At 45.1% G+C, this 25533-nt stretch overlaps 1 protein-coding gene across 2 annotated transcripts in view; it reads left to right on the top strand.

Moving 5' to 3' along the window:
* The first annotated feature begins 1281 nt into the window (after positions 1-1281).
* kcnb2b (potassium voltage-gated channel subfamily B member 2b) overlaps positions 1282-25533 on the top strand; it is a 47688-nt gene continuing 23436 nt past the window's right edge. Inside the window, exons 1-3 of one of the 2 annotated variants that reach the window (XM_052053746.1) lie at positions 1282-1768; positions 3162-3328; positions 3408-4095. In XM_052053746.1, coding sequence (XP_051909706.1) covers positions 3511-4095 — 585 coding nt within the window. In that variant the 5' untranslated portion in view covers positions 1282-1768; positions 3162-3328; positions 3408-3510. The remainder of the gene's footprint in view (positions 1769-3161; positions 3329-3407; positions 4096-25533) is intronic. The other variant, XM_052053745.1, reaches the window with a different exon arrangement.

Below are 25533 nucleotides of genomic sequence, written 5' to 3'. Positions count from 1 at the left end.
GGAGAAACTCCACTGCTCTATTGAACAATATTCACATGAGTGAGAGTCGGATACGTCATTGTAGCTAATGATCCAGGAGATAATAAGGGATGCATAATTTAATGTCTCTATTCATTTGAGAGTGGCAAGTGGGGCAGATCATTACGCATTGATAAGGTGACTTGTGATTACGTCGCAGAGGCGTGCAGGTGTGTCTGCTTGTGCCCGCCGTTCTTTTGTTCAAGAATAAGGGTCAGGCCGTCGTCGTCGTCTTTCCCGCTCGGGTCAGCTTACATGTCTCAAGTGCTTGATGGCAGACTGCTGGGTTAAAAGTGACGCAAAATGTGTGAATTAGCTAACCCAAGGTGTGGGGTGGCTGCGGTGGCCCCCCCAAAAAAAGAACACTTAGAATGCAATAATTATGTTTCTATGGCTGTTATACGCTACATCTGACATTGGAGTTGAATCTGTACGGGAATTCTGGAGCAAAATGTGATGGCCAAATAATACGTAGCTGGTTTGGTTGTATTTTTAAGGCATGCAAAAAATATTTTTATTATTGTTTTTTTTTTAAATTAAAGTAGATCTACGATTGGCTGGCAACCAGTTCAGGCTGTCTCCCACCTATACCCCCAAGACAGCTGGGAGAGGCTCCTCCAGCACAAAGTGGAATCGAATATGGATGGATGGAGAAAAGTAGGTGATGTTCATAAAAAAAATAACAATAATAATTATAATCATGATCATAATCTTTAAATGTCCTTATTGTGGTCTGACTGGCTGCCCCACGGCTACCCCATGCCAGAGTCCCTCCTGGTTTTGACACTATGAGGTCTCGACTGCGGGGCTTTAAAAAAGGGATATTTGTGTGATTTATTTTCAAATCGTTAAATTATGGACTCGACGTGATTTAACTTACTTGCACATTCCCAGCTAACCACGGTGGCCCTTAAGCTGGACAGCCCACAATGTTGGATTTTAACTGTTCATCTATTTTCTGGTGCTTATCCAACTTTTTGCATCAAGTATCCCACTCAGAAAATAGATTTCACTGGAGCGCTGGTTTAAAAAAAAAAAAGGGGGGGGGGTGACTGTACATAGTACCTGGTGGACTACACTACAGTTATCTGTCGCTCCAAATTTCCTCATCAAATCCACTGATTCATCAAGTTTGTGATGTTAAAAGTCTGTCATTCGGCATCAACAGCTTGTGTGTCCGCGCCGGCTCCTGCGGGGCTCACTTCCCACACAACGTTTACGCAATTGTGTGCAACACCCCCCCCCCCCCTCCACCCCACCCACCACCCTGCCTGTAAACGCGATCCGCCTAGCGGTGGCCAGTCAGCTCACCTCTCACCAGGGAGGTGCTGCAGCCCCTCTCAGCTCGCTTTGGTGTGTGTGTGTGTGTGTGTGCCCACTCCACAGGACTACAGCTGGGCGCTTTCGCTTCTGCGCACCCTCCTCCCTAAACTCCCCTCCCTGCCTTCTCCCGCAAGTGATCGCAACAAGCGAGCGCGTGCGGATGGAGGCGGGACTTTTATTTTTCTCTCTCTTTGGGCAATGTTGGAGCATTAGGAGGAAGATGTTTGGAATGCACACACACCAGCGCACTCGAGTCGACAGCATGCCTGGCGCGCGGTCTCCGCACGGTGCCTGCGGATCACTCTCGGTCGTGGAAGCTTGACTGTACACGGAGGAGGACTGGGGTGTGGGGGGGTGGGTTGTGGTGGGGGAAAGCCCGCCTAGATGGAAGGACTTTGCATGGACAAATGCGACTTATCTTGGCAAGGTAAGACCCGTCCGACGTTGTTTCAAAGCAGCTAAAACGGTTGGCATGCAGTCGGTGCGACGTTATGATGCAAAGAAGAAGGAAAAAAATTCTCGTGCCGCTTGCGTTTTGGAGGAGAAACATCACTTTAATAAGATTCATAAATTTTGGGGGAACTGTTGCATGACTGAATTCTCACTATCACAAGCCAGGAGAACGAGACGCTCGTTCTGCCAGTCAAGCGGAAGTAAATGTGATTTTATTCCCCGTTTGCATCACTTGTTTCACATTGACTTCATCAATGAGATGATGAGTGGGAGCCTTGGTGGAGTGGTTCAGAAAACCTCAAAGGGGGTGCAGGTTCACACATAGGACCGGGGTGCCCTTGAGCAAGGCACAACGCCCTCACCCCCATTAACTCATTCACTCCCAAAGACGTTTTTAAACGTCTTTTCAGACTTGGTCCAGAATTAGCTGGTACGGAATGACTTTAAAAAAAACAACAACTTCTTTTGGAGAACGAAATGTCACCCGAGGGTCCCGTGTAGTGAACCAATTTTGAAAACGTACATTTGCGCTTGTCATTTTTGGAGAATGAATGCTCAAGCTTCGATCGTGTGATATGTTAGCCCTTACATCTGTCATGTTACCCGTCAAATCGAGCCACATTTAAGTCAATACACTCAATATTGACTGAAATGAATGGTAATTAAATTAAGAATGACATAAAATATGTTTTGCTTTGTTTTTTTACTGACATTTTGGGGAAAATGCTGCCATGTTACGGATGCAACTTCAACCCATTCTAACCTTCCTGTTACTTTCAAATGAATTTTTTTTTCTAAGCACTAGTCAAGTAATAGTTATAATTAAGTAGACATTATTAGGACATTATTCGGACCATATAACTGAAATTCTGAGGAATGGAGTTGTAATATATGTAATAAATGTAATATATTCGTCCATCTGTAACCCAAACCATGTAAACAGTATTTATTCCCGCTGCTTGAATAATAATAAATAATAATAATAATACATTTTATTTATAAGCGCCTTTCAAGACACCCAAGGACACAATTCGTGACATGGGTTAATTAAATAGTCACCAGTAATATTATTTTTGTTCTTGATATGCAAGCATTACTGTTGGGTTAAAATTTTACAACAGCAACAGCAAAAAAAAAAGTACAGAGTGTATCATTCATGACAACAAAGATGGCATTTCTTAACTTATTCACTCCCAAAGACGTTTTTAAACGTCTTTTCAGACTTGGTCCAGAATTGGCTGGTACTGAATGAGCTCGAACATCAAAGACACTTCATTCAAATTGTAAAATGAACAGAGAAAACAGCATTGCTGTTCTAGAGCAAGGAATGTAACGTGAGGTTTTTTTTTTTTTTTTTTTTAATGCAGAGGACACATTTTCTCAGCCAATGTACAAAGCGGTAACATCAATGACAACAACGGCGATGATTCGTCTTCTCGAGTGGAGCTTTCATCCCACCCTCCGCAAGAAATATTGACTTTTAAAGCAACGAGTGATTTCGGCCACCGCGTTCCCGGAGACTTGATGAAGCGAGGTCATTACCAGTGTCGGCGAGTGAATTTGTAAAATCACCGGATGTTTCATCATTCAAATGTTTTGCTCTATTTCCTCAGCCATGGAGAGACTTGCCTTAAAAGGACCCGGCGCCCTTTTGTAGGCTCTTTCTGGTGGACTTTTTGAAACCCTCACAAGTCTTTTTGGGTCTTCTCCGCCACCATGGCTGAGAAACTGGGACCGGCCGGGCTCAAGCCCGTCTACGTTCCACCCCTTCCCACTGTGCCGCCGGAGCCAATCGACATCATCCGCACCAAAGCCCGCTCCCGCCGGGTCCGCTTGAACGTCGGCGGACTCAACCACGAAGTCCTGTGGCGGACTCTGGATCGGCTGCCGAGGACCCGCCTCGGCAAGCTGCGGGACTGCAACACGCACGAGTCCCTGATGGAGGTGTGTGACGACTACAGCCTGAACGAGAACGAGTACTTCTTTGACCGCCACCCAGGGGCTTTCACCTCGATCCTGAATTTTTACCGCACGGGCAAGTTGCACATGATGGAGGAGATGTGCGCCCTTTCCTTCGGCCAGGAGTTGGACTTCTGGGGGATTGATGAGATCTACCTGGAGTCCTGCTGCCAGGCTCGCTACCATCAGAAGAAGGAGCAGATGAACGAGGAGCTACGCAGGGAGGCGGAGACCATGAGGGAACGTGAGGGCGACAGCGAGTTTGACAACACCTGCTGCCCGGAGAAGAGGAAGAAGCTGTGGGATCTCCTGGAGAAGCCTGGCTCCTCTGTCGCTGCCAAGGTAGGGAATCGAAAGGACGAGTGCGATCGCGTCACGATACCAACCGGTCTCATACGTCTCCTCTTTACGTGGAACGATGAGAACCTTATTTGCGTGCTACCTCAGCTTACGAAATTAATTGGTTCTGGAAGGAATTTCTGAAGTAGAAAAGTTTGTCCGCAGTTTGTCCACGTAAATGCCCTAATCCGTTCCAAACTCCCTCAAAATTGAGACGTAAATGTTTTCTAAAGCATAAAAATGCATCAAAATATGTAACAAATACATATTACAATGAGATTACTGCACAATAAATGAGAGTTGTGCATCATGTAAAAAAAACTAAGAATATAGAATAAAAATGGTCATTTAACTTTTAACTGCATCCTCATCATTTGTTTTGCCCTCTTTAGTGCATGTTCTCTCTCAGAATTGGTTTTTGCCTGTCGTTTTGTCAAGAACTGATCCAAGGACTTGAACATTTCAACAAGAGACTTTCGTCAGTAGAGGTACAACTGTACAGCAAATATGAGCCTGCTACTGTGAGAGCTGATGACAGCGGTACCTTGAAATCTGAAAAACCCAAAACTTTGAAAATGGGGAGGTTCTGCAAAAAATCTCCCTCAAAATTTGTTTAGAAGTTTGAAACTTCAACATCACAAGTGCACTCAGCACACCTGGATGGGCTTCATTTCAGCCAGCGGCAAACGATGACGCAACATTTTTCCAGTCCCTTTCGTGTTGTTTTGAAACGTCTTAAAGACTGTATCGCGTGGCTTTTTTCATGAACAAGGGAATTAGAATTTGGGTGGGTTGGGGGGGCATTGTGTATGCAAAAAAAAAATGAACACCTCTTGCCTGACCCGCAAGTTTAATGAAGTCAAACGGTATCGGAAATGGATGACATCATGGTCCTGAATTTGGTCTGGGGTACCACCGTCAGAAGTCAATCAAAATGACTGTTATTGCGGATTACATATGACAATTTGAAATGTCGCTTCAGACTTTAGCAAGCTTCGTGGAACTTGCCATGCTTGATTTGCTTTCGCGGGCCACATAAAATGAGGCGGCGGGCCAGACCTGGCCCCCGGGCCTTGACTTTGACACCAGCGCACTACAATTTGATAAAACCAAACACTTCATTCACCCTCTTCTTTTTGATCCGCTTGACCTGGAATATAATCCCACGCCGCCGGTGCCCTGCCCTGATGAGATCAGGATACTCGAGACCTGACGTATATGACCGGTGATTGGATTTCATCAAGGCTGACCGACCCAATTGAGTAGCGGAGGAGTTGAAGGAGATGTCACTGTATTTATTGTCAGAGGGGGGTGGCCTCGACGTTGCGGCGCGCCCGTTTGAGCCTCATAGGATTGCCGTGACTGATTAAAAAAAAAAAAGACGATCCAAATCAAAGCTTAGATTAAATGGGAAATCATAGCGAGTCGGGCTGAAAAGTCCACCCTGTTCCCGCGTAAACCACAGCAAACAAGAAGTGTCGTTATTCCTGCGCAAAGTGATTTGTGATTGCCAAGAATGCTCTCCGAGGTTAATTGCATTGAGACAAACGACGCTTAAATGGCGGGCCAGACGCTGATCTCGAATCGAAAGCTAACTCCCTTCGATTCAAAATGGCAGCTGCTATTAACAGCCAAGCAGTCCGTCTTTCTCCCGACATGTACAGTATGCGGGGGAAGCCTCCTGAAGGGAAATCCCGCCCCATCTTCTGAATGCATTGACGTTTTTTTTTCTGAGCGCTTTTGGGCGGAGAGCTAGAATGTCACTTAACTCCTTCACTCCCAAAGACGTTTTTAAACGTCTTTTCAGACTTGGTCCAGAATTAGCTTGTACGGAATGAGTTAAAATGGCTGGCATCGTGTGATTGTGCCGCGGAGAGTTCATTTGAAAATAGACTTTGGATGGCTGCGCCGTGAGGTCAGGGGAAGCCTTTTTAGAGGCCAAGGGCTTGAACTTTTGAAAGGCGTCGGTGAAAACATGCCGGCGCTAAGCTTGCGTGTTACAGAGCCACTTGAGCAATGTTTGGGATGTCACCGCAGTCATCTCGTCTTGGGTGCGAAACTCTTGGCGCACTTGCGTTGCACTTGTAAAGGTCAATCATGTGAGAACCGAGGGTTGTTTTTTTTTGTTTTTTTGTTTTCAGCAGGTCACGTTGAGCCCAAGTGATCAAATTAATATGATGAGAGGATAATCCTTTACAGTCCCCGTGAGGGAAACTTTTACGCCAACGAGGAAGTGATGCAACAGTTCCTTCCTCGTGAGAGTAGCAACTTGAAGTTGACCCGGATCCACTCTGATCGTCCACTCAAGCCATTCCAATGAAATGAAAGAAAGCATCGCTAGAATGTCATCATCGAGGGCAAATAATAACGAGGAGAGAGATGCCGGAGTTGCACCCCCCCGCTAGGATGCAGAGTTGGATCTTTGCAAATCATTTTGCATGAATAATGAATGAAACGGTCACAGAGTGAGAAATGGTCGAATGCGGCAGCTTTTGCCCGCGCAACCGAGCGTGCGAGCGAGCGGCTCAAGATAAAGATGCAGGTAAAAAAGTGCAGATGCAAGGGTTTGGGGTTAAAGGTCAGATGTGGAGACAGGGATTCGATGTATAGGAGTTCAGGTCAGGACAGGTCCTTGCAACGGTTCGGCGGGCTGGAGCTTATGCCAGCTGTCGCCGGGCAGTCGACGGAGTGGGGGGGGGCACCCTGAACTGGTTGACAGCATAAACTTTCAGGAAAAGGAAGAAAATATAACAAAATTCGGACTATTTGCTACAAAATGAGACTAGTAACGGACCCGGTGGCTTTTCTTTCCACCTAGTCGCTGTCTCTAAGTTGACCTTCCCTCGATCACCACACACGGCAGCGTTGCTTAGTTGATGTCGTGCAACGAACTTTTGAAGGCAGCCACGGGACGTTTCGAAGTCCGAGCGCTATGGAACTCGCCTTCGCTCTAATTAGCCGTCCAGATAGCAATTATTATTCTTGTATGCAGGCAAACTTCGGTTTTCGAACGTCTCGGTTCTCAACCAATTCAGTTTTCAGTTTTTTAAGCCTCGGATGAGGAACACATTTCGGGTCTCGAACAAACTGAGCGCACCTGAATGCGCCATTTGACTCCTCTCGCCTTCCTTTCACGAGGAAGTCACCCTTCCTCATGTTGCTGGTTTCGGTTTTCAAACAGCCTTCTGGAACGGATTATGGACGAAAACCGAGGTTTGACGGTGTGTATTTTTTCACGATAACAGGTAAAGCATTCCAGGAAACGTTCGTTTACCCTACTGTCCGTCGAGCCACGAGCAATTCACTCTGAGCAGCTCGTCGGATTTCTGTACCGCGGTCATTATACTGTTCCTCTTCGTTTGGATGCTAAAATAAAATCGTTCACTCTTACAGTAAAAACTCATGCCATCGAGTCACTTACATGTCGCCGTTTGTGAATCCGATGAGATTAAATAGCGTTGCGGCCGCAGTTTTTTCTTAGTATCAAGCGGGACTTTCTTGGGTTTGCGCTACCGCGGGCTTCCGGGTTCCGGAACTTCCGTTGTTATGAATCGATTGTTAATGTAATATCGTGGTTGAAATTTTAATGCGTAGGTTTTTATTCCGGGTGAGGGAATTTCTGTTTGACAGAAATCCGTCGGTGGGAATACTTCCTGTCTAACTTCAGATGCGATTGCGACACGTTTCTGGCACGGTGTTGGCGATACACTTCAGAGCTTGCAGAACTTGTTTTTAAAAGTGCTTGAAATTTTTTTTTTTTTTTTTTTTACAGAGAATGTGCGCATCCCAAGGTCGTATTCAAAGCAAAGAGGGCCGGTATTGATCACGCCAAAGCTGCGTTTCGAGTAAATAAAGGAGCGTTTTCCTCAGCCGGACTTGAAAGGGAACTTGTGAGAGTGCACGGGAGGTTGCTTTCGACCCGAGCCACTGATGCGGCCAAGCGCCGTTTGTCGATGTCAATTAACCTCGGCTGCAATGAAAACATAATCGCCCGATCCCTCAAAATGAGATCAAATCAAATCTTACGGGTTGGAATTGAGAGAGAACAGAACGATAGCTGCCGCCACTTCATTTATTCGACCGTAAAACTGAGCGTGCGTTCTTTTATTTTTTATTTTTGCCTTGCTTTGCTAAAACGAACCCTTCCACCACACTCGCTTTCATTTACTTGATTACCGCAGAGGGCTCGCACGTGGAAGAATTACAGCTCGAGGGCCCCCTCGCCGCACGTGTGCCGTGATTTATCAATTACAACGATTGGGAAATGGGTACCTGGTCGTTTCTTTGCAGCGTTTTGGGGAAAGAGACAGTGCGAAGTTGGCCTCGGCAAAACAATTTCAATTAGATCTCATATAAATATGCATTTAAAAAAAGAATAATAAAAAATAAGTCTTGGCAATATTCATTTGGATCATGACCAAATTAAAATGCATTTAACTCGGGAATGAAGCTTCACTCTCTCGAGTTTAGAAACATCATTTTTTGTTTAGCCCTTTCATGCACCCTGTAACCTGATAACATAAGACACGGGTGTCAAAGTCAAGGCCCGGGGGCTGGATCTGGCCCGCCACCTCATTTTATATGGCCCGCGAAAGCAAATCAAGCATGTCAAGTTCTATCATGCTTGCCACAGTCTGAACCAACATTTCAAATCGTCATTTGTAATCCACAATAGCAGTCATTTTTCTTGACTTCTGATTTTAAAACTAGTCATGCAACAATTTGTTGTGTGCTGTGTATGTAATACGTGGAGGGGATTAAACATTTCTAACGTTTCCCAAAATTCATAACGGCGCTCCAAGGGAAACCGAAACTACAATGTAGTCCATGACAAAAATTGTCCATAAGATGTCCACTGCAGTAACCTTTGTCCCTCAAATTTAAAAAAACTAAAAATAAAAAAGACAGAATTTTGCAGGGTAAGAGCATAACGCATTGCCTCTTCCTCCTGCCTTCCTCATTCCTCGCAGTCCCTCCCGTTCCTCGTTTAGTGTCACTCTCATCGACCCCGGCGGCGGCGGCGGCTGTGGGGGGCTAGCGTTAGAGGGGCAAAGTGATCATTCCCGTGAACCACTAGGTGTCCATTACATGCGCCGGCGATCGCATGCACAAGCTTGCGGACTTTGTAACACACCGTGCGCCCTTGTGCAGACACGCGCAGCTTTTTATTTGAAAATGAAAAACGCTGAGCTCAGCTTTTCCACCCCCCAACCCCCCCCCCCCCCCCCCCCCCACCTTCCTCTCTCTCTAGTGTAGGAAGTTATTGCCACCTTGACATCTCCCATCCTCCCTCCCTCCCTCCCTCGCTCGCTCGCCACCGCTTTGCCGAAGCCTTCGCCCTCCCTTCCGCCTTCTCTCTCGCACCGTAACGCCCGGGCAGCCGCTCTCACGGGCCTGTGCTCGAAAAGCTTTTTAGCAACATCGCCTTCACGTCCTCCGAAAGCTCTTTGGCTTCCCCCGCGGTCCTTCTTCTCGTCGCCTCTTGCCTCTCGAGGGGATGACGCTGGATTTCCCTGCCTTGGAGTGCATCCGATTTCAATTCAAAGCGGCGTCATTACATTTTGCCGTCCTATCGATCACCTTCGGCATTCATCAAAGTGCTTATCGGTGAAATGTAGAAACCTTTGGTCCCCCTGCGGTCCAAAGCACCACCCTCCCCTTGCCCCAGCTCTGGATTTACACTCCAGGTTCCAATTGAGTGCCCCTTCACAATTTGTTTTCCAAGCGACTCCCTTCTGATTTCCGTTTACTGACGACCCGGAACAATACTCCGAACCCTAAAGTGAAATGTGTAAACCTTTGGTCCCCCCCTGCGGTCCAAAGCGGAGACCTCTACTGGATTTACACTGCAGGTTCCAATTCAGTGCCCCTTGACAATTTGTTTTCCAAGTGACTCCCTTCTGATTATACCATTTACGGACGACCTGAAAAAAATGCCCTACTCCAAACTCTACCGCCTTTATCAATGCCCAAAATGCCCCAACACCAAATCCAACCCCTTGTCCAGATCTGGCCTTAAACTGACCCGAATGCTACCCTTGCCTCATACATTTATAGTTAGCGAACACTTGAAACTCACAGGTGTCAAACTTAAGGCCCCGGGGACCAGATCAGGGCAGCCAGAGCATTTTTTCCATGGCCCTCGAAATCAGACACCGTCCTCCTCGTATTTCTTGCCGAATTGATATGTTTTTTTCATGTCACAGTTATATGATTAGCAGTCACAATGAGGGAATTGTAACTCTGATGTGGAAGTTTGACCCCCCCCCCCCCACCCTCCTGCCCACCCCCCACAATTTACAGACCTAAAATATGATTCGTCACTCGAAGCAACTCCGCGCAAATGCAAAGAGCGCTCGCCCGGCAGGGCGAATCGCACCCCATCGTTTGCCTTCATTTGTTTTTGTGCCGTTGCCACGGCGACCGCCGCCCGCACCGCCGATGACTTATCGACTCTGAGAAAGGGCTTCGTCTCTGCCCGGGCGACGTGAGAAGGCAGAGCAGCTGGTACGTCGCCACCCTGCCACACCACCGACCTCACATGCAAATTCCCGGGGAAGCGTTTTAGCTCGGCTTCTGTGCCTCCTTTTGATTTTCCGCGTGTTTTAATACTTTTTTTTATGCCTTCCTAGTGAGGTCAGGGTGAAGTTGAACTTATTCTGTCTTATTCGCTGTGCCTACGCGATATCCCATTTAAAGATTTAATCATCTCGCCTTCCTCCACTGCTGAAGATATTCTGAGGAGAAGCAGACAGGGCGGCTTTTGTGTTGGTGTGCAAAAAGGAAGACAAATGTCTCTTCCATACCTATCAGGCATTTTTTTTTTTTACTGCACTTCAGCAGCCGAAGGATGACTTGCTTGGAAAGCCATTATTTAAAAATAAACCCCGGGGGGACAGAATAAATTAGGTTAAAAGGAGTTGCAGCCACTTGTTAACCAGTGCATGGGATTCTGCTACTTATCGTGTAGCGATATTTAAAATCATTAATTCAAGTTTTAAAACGTATGGAACGGATTTATCTCCCTGAAGAAACGTGTGTGTGTGTGTGTGTGTGTGTGTGTGTGTGTGTGTGTGTGCGTGTGTGCATGTGCGTGTGCGTGTGTGTGTGATGTATCCATTCATAAATAAACAAAAATTGTCATTTGATATAATTATGGTGATAGTTACGTACTTTTATTTTGAAGGCATTGTTCTTGATGGATGCTTGGCTCCGAACTACGAGTACAGTTGTACATCTACTTACGAACATCTCTTCATACGAAATTTTCAAGTTAGGAAATGTCTCAACAGGAAAATTTTGGCTCTTATTACAAAATAAATTTCAAGAGACGGAAGGTAAAAATACACGAAGGTCTGCTAGTTGCAGCTCAGAGTTTCATGAACGCAACAAACTGATAGCTGCTCTGCCATTGGCTATTGCCGAGCATCTTCCTGGCATCCCATTGGCTAAGAGGGAACTCTACCGTACGTGTCTGTGTGTGTAGATAGATAGATATGTGTTGATGCAGCGTCCTCGTCATTCGTCTCTCGGGCCATGAGGCGTTCCAATACGTTTAAATGTGAATCACTCAGAAAAAGTGTTCGGGCGATCGCTCACTATGCTAACGTTTGCCTCTGACATTTTCGTAGGATTGTTAAAAGCAGACAAAAGCAAAGTCCTTGGATCAGTTCTTGAGAAAACGCCGGGCAAAAACCACTTCTGAGAGAACATGCACGAAAGAGGGGAAAAAAATGATGATGATGCAATTATGAGTTTAAATGGCCATTTTTATTCTATATTCTTAGTTTTTTTTACATGATGCACAACTCTCATTTATTGTGCAATAATCTCATTGCAACATTATTTGTTACATATTTCGATGCATTTCTATGCTTTAGAAAACATTTATGTCTGAATTTTGAGGGTGTTTGGAACGGATTAGGGCATTTACATGGTAAACGCGTTTCTACTTACAACATTTTCAAGTTAAGAAATTTCTTCCAGAACCCAATTAATTCCATAAGTAGAGCTCCCATTGTCCGCTCTTGACTCCACCCTTCACGCTTCCTCCTGTGTGAAATCCTCTGGTCTCACTTGGCTCGCCACAAAAGTGTCCTTCCGTTCACCTTTGCTCCCAAATCACTCGCCGTGTTGACTCTTTCCCGCAGCAGCTCGGGGCTCGGGCTTAACGGCGCTTGGCCGCCACTTCTGGCAGCACCCCGGCGATGATTACCCCCAAGTATTCTTGTTGTGCAATCAATTCCTCTTAAAGGGGTGCGACGGTATCTAAAGACCTCAGTGTAGTCTTAAGTATACGCAGTTCTTCTTTTCCCCAAGTAATGAATAAGGCGTCGGAGAGCAAATAACAATGCTAATGCTGACGGATGATTGCTGACGCCAAGCAAAGTAGCGCCCGCGCCGTCCCATTTACAGCATTGTCTGCTTTTTGTACGCGATGGCAAACCCTTATGAAACATGTCAGCATGGTTGAGCAGCATACGGCAGGCGGGCCATTAACGGCCCAGGGCAGTACTTGGTCCATCCTAGCATGGGTGTGTTCAGACTATATCTTCTTGTAGGACACCTAAAAATAACATTTTTTAAAAATTCAGTTTGTAGTTGGAACTATATCAGTAATGCAGTAGTCGTATCCTGCATAGCGAAAGATCATTGATCAAGATTGTCGCCCTAGTCCAACTTCATTGTGGAGGTCTGGTCAGAAATGGGTTCTTGGGTCTTCTTTAATGGATCTGCTGAAGTTTTGTAGTGTTGGCCCAAGTGACCAGAAAATGGATGTTTCCAACCAAGATAGTGGACTTTGGGTTCTTGGGTCCATGGGTTCTTGAGACTTTTTTTTTGTGGGTCAGCTCATAACAGACGGACTAAATTATGTTATGTGAAACCAGCATTGGGGGCTGATTTCCCCTCCATTTATTTTCCGTTCCGCTTACTTCCACAAAGGTCGCGGGGGATGCTGGAGCCGATCCCAGCCGTGTTCGGCCAGTAGGCAGGGGATCGGTTGCCAGCCAATCGCAGGGCACACACAGACAAACAACCATCTGCGCTCACACTCACACCTACGGACAATTTAGAGTCTTCAATCAGCCTGCCTTGGATGTTTTTGGAATGTGGGAGGAAACCGAAGTACCCGGAGAAAACCCACGCAGGCACGTGGAGAACATACAAACTCCACATGCTGGAATTGAACCTCTGCACTGTGAGGTCGACGCGCTAACCACTCGACCACCGGGCCGCCCAGGGGGGTTGATTTATTTTGTTTTATTCATTTATGTGTAAATCGCGATCATTTTAAAGAGGACTTCATAAAGACTAGCGACCCTTGAAAGCAAAAAATAAATAAATAAAAAATCCCCCTCCTCCTACACTGGGTAGTCCGCTTTACAACTCCATTTATGTTGCCATGAAAGTCACAGATAGACACCATAAAGCTTGACTTCGCGGCAGATAGAAAGCGCGCTTCTCAATAACACGTTGGCACATTAACAACACCGAGCGACTTTGCGCAATTATTCAGACTATAAAGCCCAGGAAATATGAACCCCCATTACCCCCCCCCCACCCCCACCCCAGTTCTTTCTGGGAATACTGACAAGAGATTAGGATGTTTTATTTAAATGTTCTGCCGCATTGTGAATGGCCAAAGGCTAATGCGGATTATCGTGTCAAGTATTTAAAAAAAAAAAAAAAGTATTTCAGGCAGCAATTTATCTACCTTGAAACTTCATACCGTCAGACAGGGCTTTGATATGGATTATTTCCCAATGATTTTTATTCATATTCATTATGAAAAAAATAATGCTTAATCTTTGTCCAATTAAAAAAAAGTGCAGGATTTTATTGCACAGAAATATTTGATAAGTGATTGATACTGTCACGTTCTGGTTGCGAGATAATAAGGAAGAACATATTAATGATGATCTGAGAATTTGGAATATGTCTGGAGAGTGCGAGCTCATTATTTGTTTATTTCAATACTTATTTTTCATTTCAATATTATGTTTTAATGAGTACATTATGGTTTGCTCTTTGTGAAATCATCCTTCTTGAAATGGGTGCCTCAAAAGTTTCCGAAAGGTCAGTTAAAAGATGTCATGAATATTCATTTACCTGTTTACCATTTAAAATGTGTGGCAGGTTCCCGGTCATTTTCGCCGTGGATTAAATGTGACCGCGTAAATCCCTGCCAGCCTCCTGTCAGTCTGACTCATTGACGCCCACCCCCAAACCGATGTGCTGCTGCTTCCGCTCGCCTTAATCCCCCCTACCCCCCCCCCCCACCCCCCATCACCACTATCCGTGGCAACAGTGACGCTCTCAAGACCGAAATGAAGCGTCTTGTTCCACTCCTAACCGATCAATTAGCGGCGTCGGATGCGCAAACTGGGCCAAATCCGTTCAAACTATTATCGCGAAACTCAGCCTGGATGAAGTGTTCCTATGTGGAGCATGAAATACAATCTTGACGCGTCTCAAAATCTGTTAAGTCATCAATAGATCCATGCTAGCGCTATGCTAATAGTTGACCATACACAAGGATCATTAATGATTAACAAATGATAAATATCACTCACTCCGCACCATATGGTCATCGCATTTGGCCCAATTGTTGGTAAAGATCCCTTTCAGCACCAACACACTCGCCGACATTCATTCTGGCGGCCGTCTCGCTCAAGCACATGACATTAGCGCACGTGAGCATGAGCCGTATAGGAGTGCAAAGGCAGCACAGCGTGGCCAGCCATGAGGAACACCGCAGCCAGCATGAACTACAAGCTCAGAAAATGCTCGAGATCATAGACAGGCAACTTCAAGGGTGAAGGTGGCCACATTTAAGTTCCGTCACAACAGCCGCTTGCCCAATTATAAGTGTTGAATATGCCTACGATGTTTAGCCCCCCTCGTCAAATGAACCGTAAACGATACTTGTGGAAAAAGCGAATCACTTTTTGTGCAGTTTTGTGATCGTTATTGCAGTGGTAACATTGGTTGAAATCGTTCATGGCTGCTAGCATATCGAGCTAAATTAGCCAGATCGGTCAATGCTGAAAGGTCATATTAAATCCAAACCACTGACGCGCATGCAGTAGTTGGCTTGCTTTTATTTTGAAGGTGGCTAGCGCCAATCGCTTACTGGTTAACAATCGCCGTGGCGGCTGGCTTGACGTCAATTTTGCGAGTGGCGGCTGGCCCGACCGCAGTCCATGTCCGCCCGTCCGGGTACATTTTCCGCCGCCTGAGCATCTGGCTCGTACATCTTTATTCCAATATTCATCTCGCCAACAACCTCCTCTTCCTCCAACTCTTCAAACACCTGCATCCCCTCGGATAAATTTCAAACGTCGCTTTCCGAAATTGATTGCTGACTGGCTTTGTACACTTTCCATAGTGAGCCCAGCTATTGTTGTTTTAAAGTGACGTCGCACTTCCTGGTTTGTCGCTCGTTGGGAAAACGATGACTTTGTCATTTAAGAAAGAGAGATCATTTTTTTAATGCTGTAGTTATTGTATTTAGTCGAATTACTTTACTGGTGACATCAATATTTCATCTGGGATTTTCTGTCATTATTTCACAGTTGGCCTTTATTAAATCCAGTGACCATATTTTCAATATCGTCCCACATTACCCGAAAGACAACATTTTCTCGATGCAACAGAAGGGCCTGATGACTCTTCTCTGATCTAGAAATACTGTACGAAGTACTTGTCTTGGCGTTGGAGGCGCCGTTGAGCAATGTCGGCCATCTGAGAAGTCGCAATTGGTTCGAATGCATACTTCTTTGACTTCTTTGACACACACACACACACAAACACACATACACGCACACCTTGTTCCTTCTGTCAGATGGCGCTAAATGTTTAATGAGCATGTTTGTTCAGCCCTGCTGCTGTATCAAACACGAGCACAACAAGCGAACCACCTCAAAACCTGGTTCCTTCTCGACATACTCACCTGGCATATGTTGTTTTTCAACTTCCAATTAGTTGATGTGGGCTTTCCACTCTGCTGATACTTTCAGAGACGTCAGAATGTCTCATTACTTTTTCCGCCTTTACTGTACATACGAATATATAAATATGTATATTTTTGAGAATGGATTTATTTTATCGTCACCTAGGACCAAACCTGAAGAGATGGTTATGGTCATATCGCTCTAGCGAACAGGTGTCAAAGTCAAGGCCCAGGGGCCAGATCTGGCCCACCACATCATTTTATGCAGCCCGCGAAAGCAAATCAAGCATTTCAAGTTCCATGATGCTTGCTAAAGTCTGAACCAAAATTTCAAATTGTTATATGTAATCCACAATCACAGTCATTATTCTTTACTTCTGATTTTAAATCTAGTTATTCAGCAATTTATTGTCGTATGTGGAGGCGATTAAACATTTAAATGGTTTCCCAAAATACATAACGGCCCTCCAAGGGAAACCGTAACTCGGATGTGGCCCGCGACAAAAATGAGTTTGACACCCCTGCTCTACTGTCTACTACAACACATTCCAAAGTCACTATTGTACCTCTTTTTGCTTATGTGACACCTCTTGGAGCAGCACAAACTAGCCTGAAAGATTAGCGGCCCCTATGGAGGGTACTGAATCATCACATACTTTTGTCCTCAGTTTGACCCTTGTGCGTGTATGTGTGTGTGTGTGCGTTTGCGTGTGTGTGTTTGTGTGTGCGCCTCATCCACCCCGTGCTTGAATTCCTTAGGGGTGCCACCTTACTACCTGACGCTAAAACTATTTTGGCCGCTGTCAATTCAGCGTGCGCCGCGGCTATTTAAAGTCCCCGCGTCACATTTAGTGGCTGCAGATGTCACTTTGATCATCCCAATGGCTTCATCTTTGTCTCTACATAAGAGGAGAATTCATTAATTTGGAGCTTGTGTTTAATCAGCTCATCAAAAAGAAGATGGCGTGGATGTTGGTCAGGACCCCGTCGTAAACCGACGAGCCCCCTGTGCATTGTCATGCTGGTTAGAGTCCAGTTATGATCATTCAATGACCTGAGAAATGATTTTTTTTTTTTAATTTAACAATTTGGTCATGTGACCTTCTCACCCGTAATAGCTCCTCCACTCCACCCAGAACAGGTGTATACATTCCCGTGCCAAATCTGCCGGTCACTATCCTGCCCTCGTCGTGATCCATATCCGTGTCAGATTGCTTCCGAGAAGGTCAGGGGAATTACGCGGCGCTGCGTTGTAAACAGTGATGCTAATAAACTAAGCCTCATTATGCTTCCACAATCAAATATATCCCCAGTTTTGAATTCGTCATACCAGAGTGAGTTCCAATTGTTGACTCGTAGCATCGTCGGGGGGTATGGGGGGTGGGGGGAGGGGGGGTCCCTCTGAAGTTCAGCTCTTTTCTCGCGTTATTTATAGCGGCCAAGGAAAATACAAGATGTAACCTAGACAACGGCGGGGGGATACTTTCACACTCAGGGAAAAAAAAAAAGCGTGTAATTACGGCTCTTCCTGTCAGTGTATGACACAGCTGCCTGATTACAGAGAGCAGTGATTCCCTTCAGAAGGCAAACGGAGGAACAGATTGTTCAGATAATATCGATTATGGGTTTTTTTTTCCCTCTCCAAAAACATCATCAAGCTCATCTGCCCCCCCCCCCAAAAAAAGCTCTTTTTTCCTCCATAATGAGTCTGTGGTAGCCACGCGTTGATGAAGGGCATAACAATACGACACGCGCCGGCGAGCGACTGATGAGGGAGGTTAGAGGAGTAATTAAGCAGCTGCGTGGACGAGTTAATTAAAAGGAAGCGAGGGCAAAGATCGGGTGGGGGGGGGGGGGGGCGGTGACCGCCGAGTTACAGTAGTTGAGTGGTTCGCTTCAGCCTTTTGCCTTCCTTCGAAAAAGGCCGACAACAACAGGGAATCTTGGTGATAAACTCATACGGCACCCGCTGTGATTTTTTTTTTGGGGGGGGTTGTCGGGTGTCTCCGTCGGCGTGTTTTCAGAATAGGGAAAGAAAACTTCGTACCTGGGGGAAAAATACTTTGACTTGAAATACGTTTTCATTAGCATTTTTAGCATGTTCAGTGAATTGCAAGGCTGATCTGCAACTAACCACTTGAGAAGGACAAATGGTTCTGTACCTGTTGAGCAGGTCACCACTCCCACGACCTGATAGCACAGTGACCGCAGGTAAACTTGCTGGGAAGAGTGGGTGAGCAGCTGCCTCCTGTCTGGACGCCGGCCCGCTTCTCGCTCTTAGCGCGTTGATTTCTAGGAAGCCCCCGAGCACCTGCTGTCTGTTAACACCGGGCTTTGATATCCATGCATGGAAGACAAAGACGGGACATCCGCTCATTGTTAATGTCTGAACTCGGTTCTTTTAACCCTTGCGGGGGACAGCTTATCATGTTATCAGGTTACAGATACTCATTATTGGTGCATGAATGGGTTAAAAAAACTGAATTTAATTACTACCTGGTCCGGCGCCATGAGAGGCGGTCTTTGATTGTAAATGATTTTACAGTGTCTTTAGGTTGATTGGCCATTGTTTGCTGCCTTGCGGGAGTTTCTGTCTGCTGCTGTGGGTTTTTCTGTTGGGGGTTTCCTCCCCATACTCAAGAACGCATCCCTATGCAGGTCTTGGTGGCGTATATCCAGACTTTAGAATGAGAGTCCGAATCAGAATCGATTTTCTGCTTTCACACTGCCCTACACTTTTTCACAGCCCCCCGCCCCCCACCCCATGTCGCTATTTAACATAAAGCTCTAAATACTGAGGCTGAGGGAGGTTTTGTCAGTAAACGCACCAAAGACCAGATCCATCTAGGGCTGGATCTGGTCTCCAGAAAGTCCTAGGACTGACCCGTGTTCTCGGAACTTCCTGAAGTACCTACCCAGGTGGCATCTCTTGGATCATCTCTTGATAGGCGACTAAGCATTCCGATTTTTCTGACGCTGCTCCATACCTCACACAAGAGCAGTTGGCGGCCCCCCTCCCCCCCTCCCCCTAACGCATCCCCTCTGTCATCTCAGGGCAATGCTTCATCACCACAATTAAGGCTTTTATGGCTCGGGTCGCGAGGTCCTCCCTGCGCCGGAGGAGGTGAAATGAAAGACGGAGGCTCACAGTAGGGGGGAGGAAGGGGACATCAAGAGTTGCGGGATCGTGAGTCCTTGCATTTATGCAAGCGGAGAAGTTTCCTCGCATTAGGTGGGAAAGAATGAGGATTTGAAAGATGACTTTCAAAACTGGCTGAGTCAGGGGAATCCTTGCTTATCCCTTTTGTTCCCCCCCCCGCCCAGCAAGGTGCCTTGTGATTCCTTGACCACACAATTGACTTTTCTGCCAATTAATTTACTTGAGCAAATTGGACGTTCCGATTTTTTTATCGACATGCAATTTAAGATTGCCTTGTTGGACTCGTTAGTGTCACTTATATTGTGTTTGCATCACAAATCATATTTACAGAGAATTATATCGTATTGTGTGGGGTGAATCAGATCTTCTCGAGATTGAATGAATTAAATCGTATTTTTATCGTATTACAACAATTGTCGTGAACCGCATCAAAATTGAAGTGAAATGTATCTTAGTGTATTTTATCACCACAGTGTGAATCATGTACTTGTTCTAATTGGGGGGTTGCGTGTTGTCAATGTCGTGCATTGCTGGCAGGGTGTCAAGATATCTATCACATCATTCATTTCGATTCATGCACGTTGGCGATTATGATTATCCTTTGACATTGGAACAGGAAATCAATGCGGCTTGATGGAAAAAATACCGATCATATTCAGACTTGTTCATGAAAATAGAACGTTTATCTGCGCCGTCATCGAATGCGTCCCGCTTCACATGATACGGAGCTTTATTAAGGCTTTAGATTTAATGGGTGGACACTTGATCTTTCTAAATATGAGCAAGCATTTTGTTTTGGATACCGGATATTGGAGTGACTCCCCGGTTCTACACGATACTTCAACCCCTACACACCATCAAGCTCGATTTGAAGGCGAAAACAAAATCGGCGTGTTTCTAAATCTAACCACCGAGAGGGCAAATGTATTCTGTGGTAGGAACGGACAAGGTGGACCGTCCCCATGGGAACTCTTGTGCCTCACTTTATTTTCCCGTCCTGATAGACCAAACTGACTTTTGCTCTACCTGTCACGGGAACGTTCCCAGCCGACATGGTCCGAGAAGCAAAAAAAATATGTCGACATAGGAGGCCTGATAGCGCAAAGGACAATAACATCGCTGAACAGAAGTGAAGCTTACAAAACCATCTACCTTTTCATTATGCGTGACACGTTTAATGCTCCTAGCTCGGTAGCTTGCATGACAATGTTCGTAGTCTACGCCCTCAATGCTGTCAAACAGCACTAACAGATCCAAATTGTTCATGAAAAAGCAACTACCGGTTATCAGTCAGTCTCTTGGTTATGTACAGTTTCAGCTTCCAGAGTTAGTTAGGTGATGTTGAGCTTCCAAAGTCAAACAGGTAGCTCTGTAGCTGGAATGTTTCATTGGTTGGGAAGTAAGTCAGCTATGAGCTGGTTAGTGGGCTATTTATAGCATTCGGGATGAGTCGTCAAAGTTAGTTAACTAGCAAGCAATTAGTCAGCAAGCTAGCTAGCAAGTTAAGTCGCTATCGAAAGGTCTAGAATACAACACTTGGAGCAGCGATCAAGGTCAATAATCTGACAAGAGACTAGGCAGCGTGGCAGTCGTTAAATACTCGGCAGACTCAACCGTTAAACGTGAAACAGGTGCGCCTATTGGAGGGAAACACCGTCCACTCTAGCTGGGGCTGAAAACGAAACCAAACAGACAGATTTAACACAATGGTAGTTTAAGAGTCTCATCGAACCTTTCACTTAAAAAAAAAACAAAAAACAATAAAGTTATGGCACATTTGGCCGCTAACGAGTAGGCAGCTAGCGTGAGACGCTAACAGAGCAATACTCGGTGGGGCAGTGCGACGGACTCAGGTGAAGATTGTGGGTTTGATCCAAAGACCTTGTGTCCATGTCTAGGGGAAATTGAGCAAAATACCAAACCTAAAAATGCATCTGATGCTGCACCATCTGTCGGCGAATGAGGACAATTTTAAAGCGTTTTGAGTAGCTTGAAGCTCGAAAAAAACCCCAAAACATGCTACTAGTCAAAGCCCATTTACTCAGTGCTAATTCTTGCCGCACAGCGCAAACCGACGCACTCAAATGCAGCACGACCGTCGCCGAAAATTAAATTGTTCACAAAAAAGCCATCGTGATACAACGGAGACAGCTGAGTCACTCGGCTGCTGTCGAACATTGTTATTCATGTGCCGCAAGCTGCTCCACGCCACCATGAGCAAAAAAGCTGAATGACTGCGCCGAGTCAAGCTCTAATGGATTCGTGCGTGGATGTCTACGAGGGCTCTGCGGGTCAACAATAGGCATGTTCACACAGTTGATTTTTACACCATCATTTAAGCCCATTGTTTGCTTGGTGTGTGTCATGTCGTCCTCTCTGGCAAGCAATCCGAATCTGAATCCAAACGACAGAGGCTTCCGAAAAGTGAAACAATGCTTTTGACAGGGAGCATTAATCGGCTTTTCGCGCAGCCGGTTTCCAGCAGCAATCGCTCTTTGGCTTTTTTTTTCCTCCCCCCCTTCTTGTATTTACTTCCCCTGAACAATAACACGATATTAAATGTCTTGACCAGCGCTGGGCCACACATACAAACACACAGGGTGATCTGTACAAAGTTTGGCACTGCCGTACAGCCACGCCTCCAAGAGGTATCACAAGAATACTCGCACAACAGGCTCCTCGAGAGCCTCAACAATGTAGAGGAGTATATTAATATCACTCGACTTGCTGCACGTACATGTGAAAATTACAACATTTTCCATTTATTATTTAAGAATTCAAATTATCAGCTAAATTTATCCATATGTCGATGACAAAGATTATTCCCAAAAATAGCTATCAGTGGACCTTCCGAAACATCCAACTTGGACATGTTCCATTGTTTGATACCGATATAACAGTAGTCAGGAACTCATGGCAAAAAAGTGAATCATTTTATCTTCATATGGGTAAATCCAATAAATCTATTGTCATTTAATTTTTTTAGTTGTTAACTGTTAGTGATTTTGTTGATCTGACTTGGATGGGCAACGGTGACTAGGATAGGATCTCTTTTATGTGCAGTTGGGAAGTCTGTATGAATGCCGAAGGGAATTGCGTGGATGGAATAGAATAGAACAAACATTTAAACATCCCGATCGGCTCATTTTTCCCCCACCTACATTCCTATTCGAAATCATCATTGTTGCAATTCAGATAAACCACCCGGTCGTGTTACATGCATTCCCTCGTGATGAACAGCCCATAAGGTGCATGCGAGCCGTCTGCTCACACCCACCCCTGTTTTTTATCCTACGATCCAATTCTTAAAAAAGATGGGAGGGAGAGAGGAACACATCATTCACCAAATGCTCTGGTGTTTCTTTCTCGGGGGGGAGACTGAGTAGGAATGGCATTTGGGAGACTGCAGGGACGACCAAAAGTACGGCAAGGTAAAGATTCATCACGGGGCTGTCCCGTGCACCTCTTATGAATCACGACGGCAGCTTGGGCAAGTGTGAAACGACGGCGCGGGATTGCTTTTACGCCGCGATGACTTCCCTCGGCTTGGCCACCATAACTTAGAACCAAAATGGATGAAGAGGCATCATCCAGCGTACAATACGGGCCGCGGCATTTTAACCAGCGCTGCCTTGAAGTGCCCAACTGATCCATCTGTGGTTTAACATAGCAGAGAACAACATCATGGGATAATTGCGGCCTTGCTTTATGCGTACTTTCAATTGGAATGGGACTGGTTGCTTTGAGTCCCACAATGCCACTCTGTCATATGGTGTTCCACAGGGTTCAATTTTGGGGCCCCTGCTGCGTTCATTGTATTTGCTTTCCGTGGATTTCATTTTAAGAAGCCATGCTATTTCCTTTCACTGGTATTTGGATGACAGTTAGATCACGAAGCAAAAAGGACAGTTTTCCTCTCCTTTTGTCCCCTCAGGAGGAAAGCAAACCCTGGATGGCACTTAACTTGTTTAACTTAAACGAAAAGAAAACAGAAATTGTGGTACTTGTTCTGAGTGGCTCTTGTTCATCTCAACTGTTGACTTGTGCCCACTTCGTGTCATGTCTAAAGCCAGTCCAGGTGTAACGGTGTCCGGGCTAAGTGAGACAGAGCCTCCACGACGAAACCCATTTGGTTAGCGTTTCAAAATCGAGCCATCATCATAACATGGCGCCATTATCCATCTTTGTTACAATTTGCCGATACGGTCCGCTGGCTCGTGACTGGGCACGGGCCGATTGTGATTTATGCGCAGCGTTTTGACACTGCCAAATGATCCACGGCGCCACTTTATCAGCATGCAGAGATTTGATGGACGCTCTCTGCCACACATCAAGCGTACATCATCTCCTAAATATGTATTGATTGGCCCTAAAGAAGCCTTTGTAAGTTGTCTCTAAGCCACGGACAGCTTTCTACATCATGAGTTGGCACAGACTTTTCGAAGATTTTACAATTTATTTTGTTGAAATGAAAAGTTACCCTGACAAGTACAAAAGTGTGTCTGGAAACAAGGCACCTCCCATATTGAATGTTATTTTATTTTTTGTCATATACAGTATTTATTTGTATGTAAGAATATATATGCCATGTCGCAATGATTACTTTCTGATCGGAATTTAATTATCTTTTTGTAAAAACCCTCAAAAAGTCATCCATGTCCAAATTTGTTTGATACGTTTTTTTTTTGGGGGGGGGGGGGGTTAATACACTAATGATCCACTTTTGCTATTCCTGCGAGGCGTCGGCTAATTGTCGGATATGTGAACGTGCCTAACATCTGTTCTGGGAAACGGAAAGGCTAAAAGCTCTTAGAGCAGCACTTTGGCTCCCATCACGGCCAAATTAAGACTTATTTCAAAGACACAAGCCGCACACAGCTGAAGGGCGTAATGGCTCTGTAGTGTGTATACGATATGAGCACAAAAGTGACTGGAAAAAAATGCAAAAACATACACAAACACATTGAATGAGAGATTTAAAGTTGTCACATTGAGATTTATCTTCACAGTTGAAAATATTTACACCCTCAATTGTTGGTGGCACAGTTTTATTTTTGATTTATTTTTTCTTTATCTCGACCAATAACAGCACAGGATACGTTTAGAAATTATTTTATTTTTTATGTTTTAATTAAATCTGTTAAGATAATTATTTAATTCTTTAATGTTATTTTTTTTTTAAGTGACACAAATGTGATCAGTACCTTCTGTCGCCTGTGCATGACTTCACCCAACGTGAACACGGAATGACATAATGCATAATGTTGTGTGTCCCTCCGGCTCGTGTATGGAAATGATCGAGACACACTGCGGACGCATATCGATAATAATCAGCTGGCGGTCAATTGCCTCTTTCGCTACAGACAATAGCACATGGCATCCATAATTCATAACCCACTTAGGCACTGTGTATGCATTTATGGTTTGTGTGTGTGTGTGTGTGTGTGTGTGTGTGCGTGTATGTGTGTGTGTGTGCCTCTAACAAAGCGTCATTCGCCCCTTTTATGCAGCTTTTTTTTTTCACGAGTCTCTGTTGCTGAATTTCGGCCACTGGAGGGAAGTGTCAAGTGTCTGTTTCTCAGAGATGCACAGAAATTGGGTGAACAGAGTTCAGTGGCATATGGTGCCAGAAATAGGATTGAAACTGGTTTCAAATCTAGATTGAATATCGTAATCAGGGGATGTGCAATCCAACTTTTTCTTTTTTTTTTTTTGCAGACCAGTACTAGTCTGAGTATTCAGTACTGAGTACTCACTGATACAGAGTAATGCAGAAAATAATACAGGAGTTTTGAGAATGGAAAATAATCAGTTCATGTTTATCATAATCAGATTTGGTTGAAATGACGCAAACAAGGTCAGTGCCATATAAATGTATTCTTCGAAGTCACCTAAATTAAACTTCGAAAGTGTTGACGTAAAAACTCTTATTTCCTGAAATCTCTTTTCGAGATTGAAATCTGACTTTTAGGTTGACTGACAGATGAAGTCCGCGGGCTGACTTAGTTTTTGCTCGGCTGTGGTTGTCTTCATGATGTTTGAAGGATGAGGTGACATTTAGCGAGCTTTTGTGGAAGAGCTTTTTGTGTGCTGCCAGTTGGATTACTGCCCGACATGCGGTCGAAATCGCTGCACTTGTCAAATCCTTGAAAACCACCAAGGTCCATACACAGCTTACAAAGACCTTCGAGTCACATTCACCCGGAGGACTGTATGAATTTGAAGTTACCTCTTCAAGGTTAAGTAAAAAAATATATATATACAGTATATATACTGTATATATCTGAATTAGTAAATGTTCTCGACAAAAAGGTTTTTACTTTGTTTC

The sequence above is a fragment of the Hippocampus zosterae genome, chromosome 20 (genome assembly GCF_025434085.1).
Source record: "Hippocampus zosterae strain Florida chromosome 20, ASM2543408v3, whole genome shotgun sequence".
In the NCBI taxonomy this organism is placed as follows: Eukaryota; Metazoa; Chordata; class Actinopteri; order Syngnathiformes; family Syngnathidae; genus Hippocampus; species Hippocampus zosterae.
This window is presented reverse-complemented; position numbering and strand designations above follow the sequence as displayed.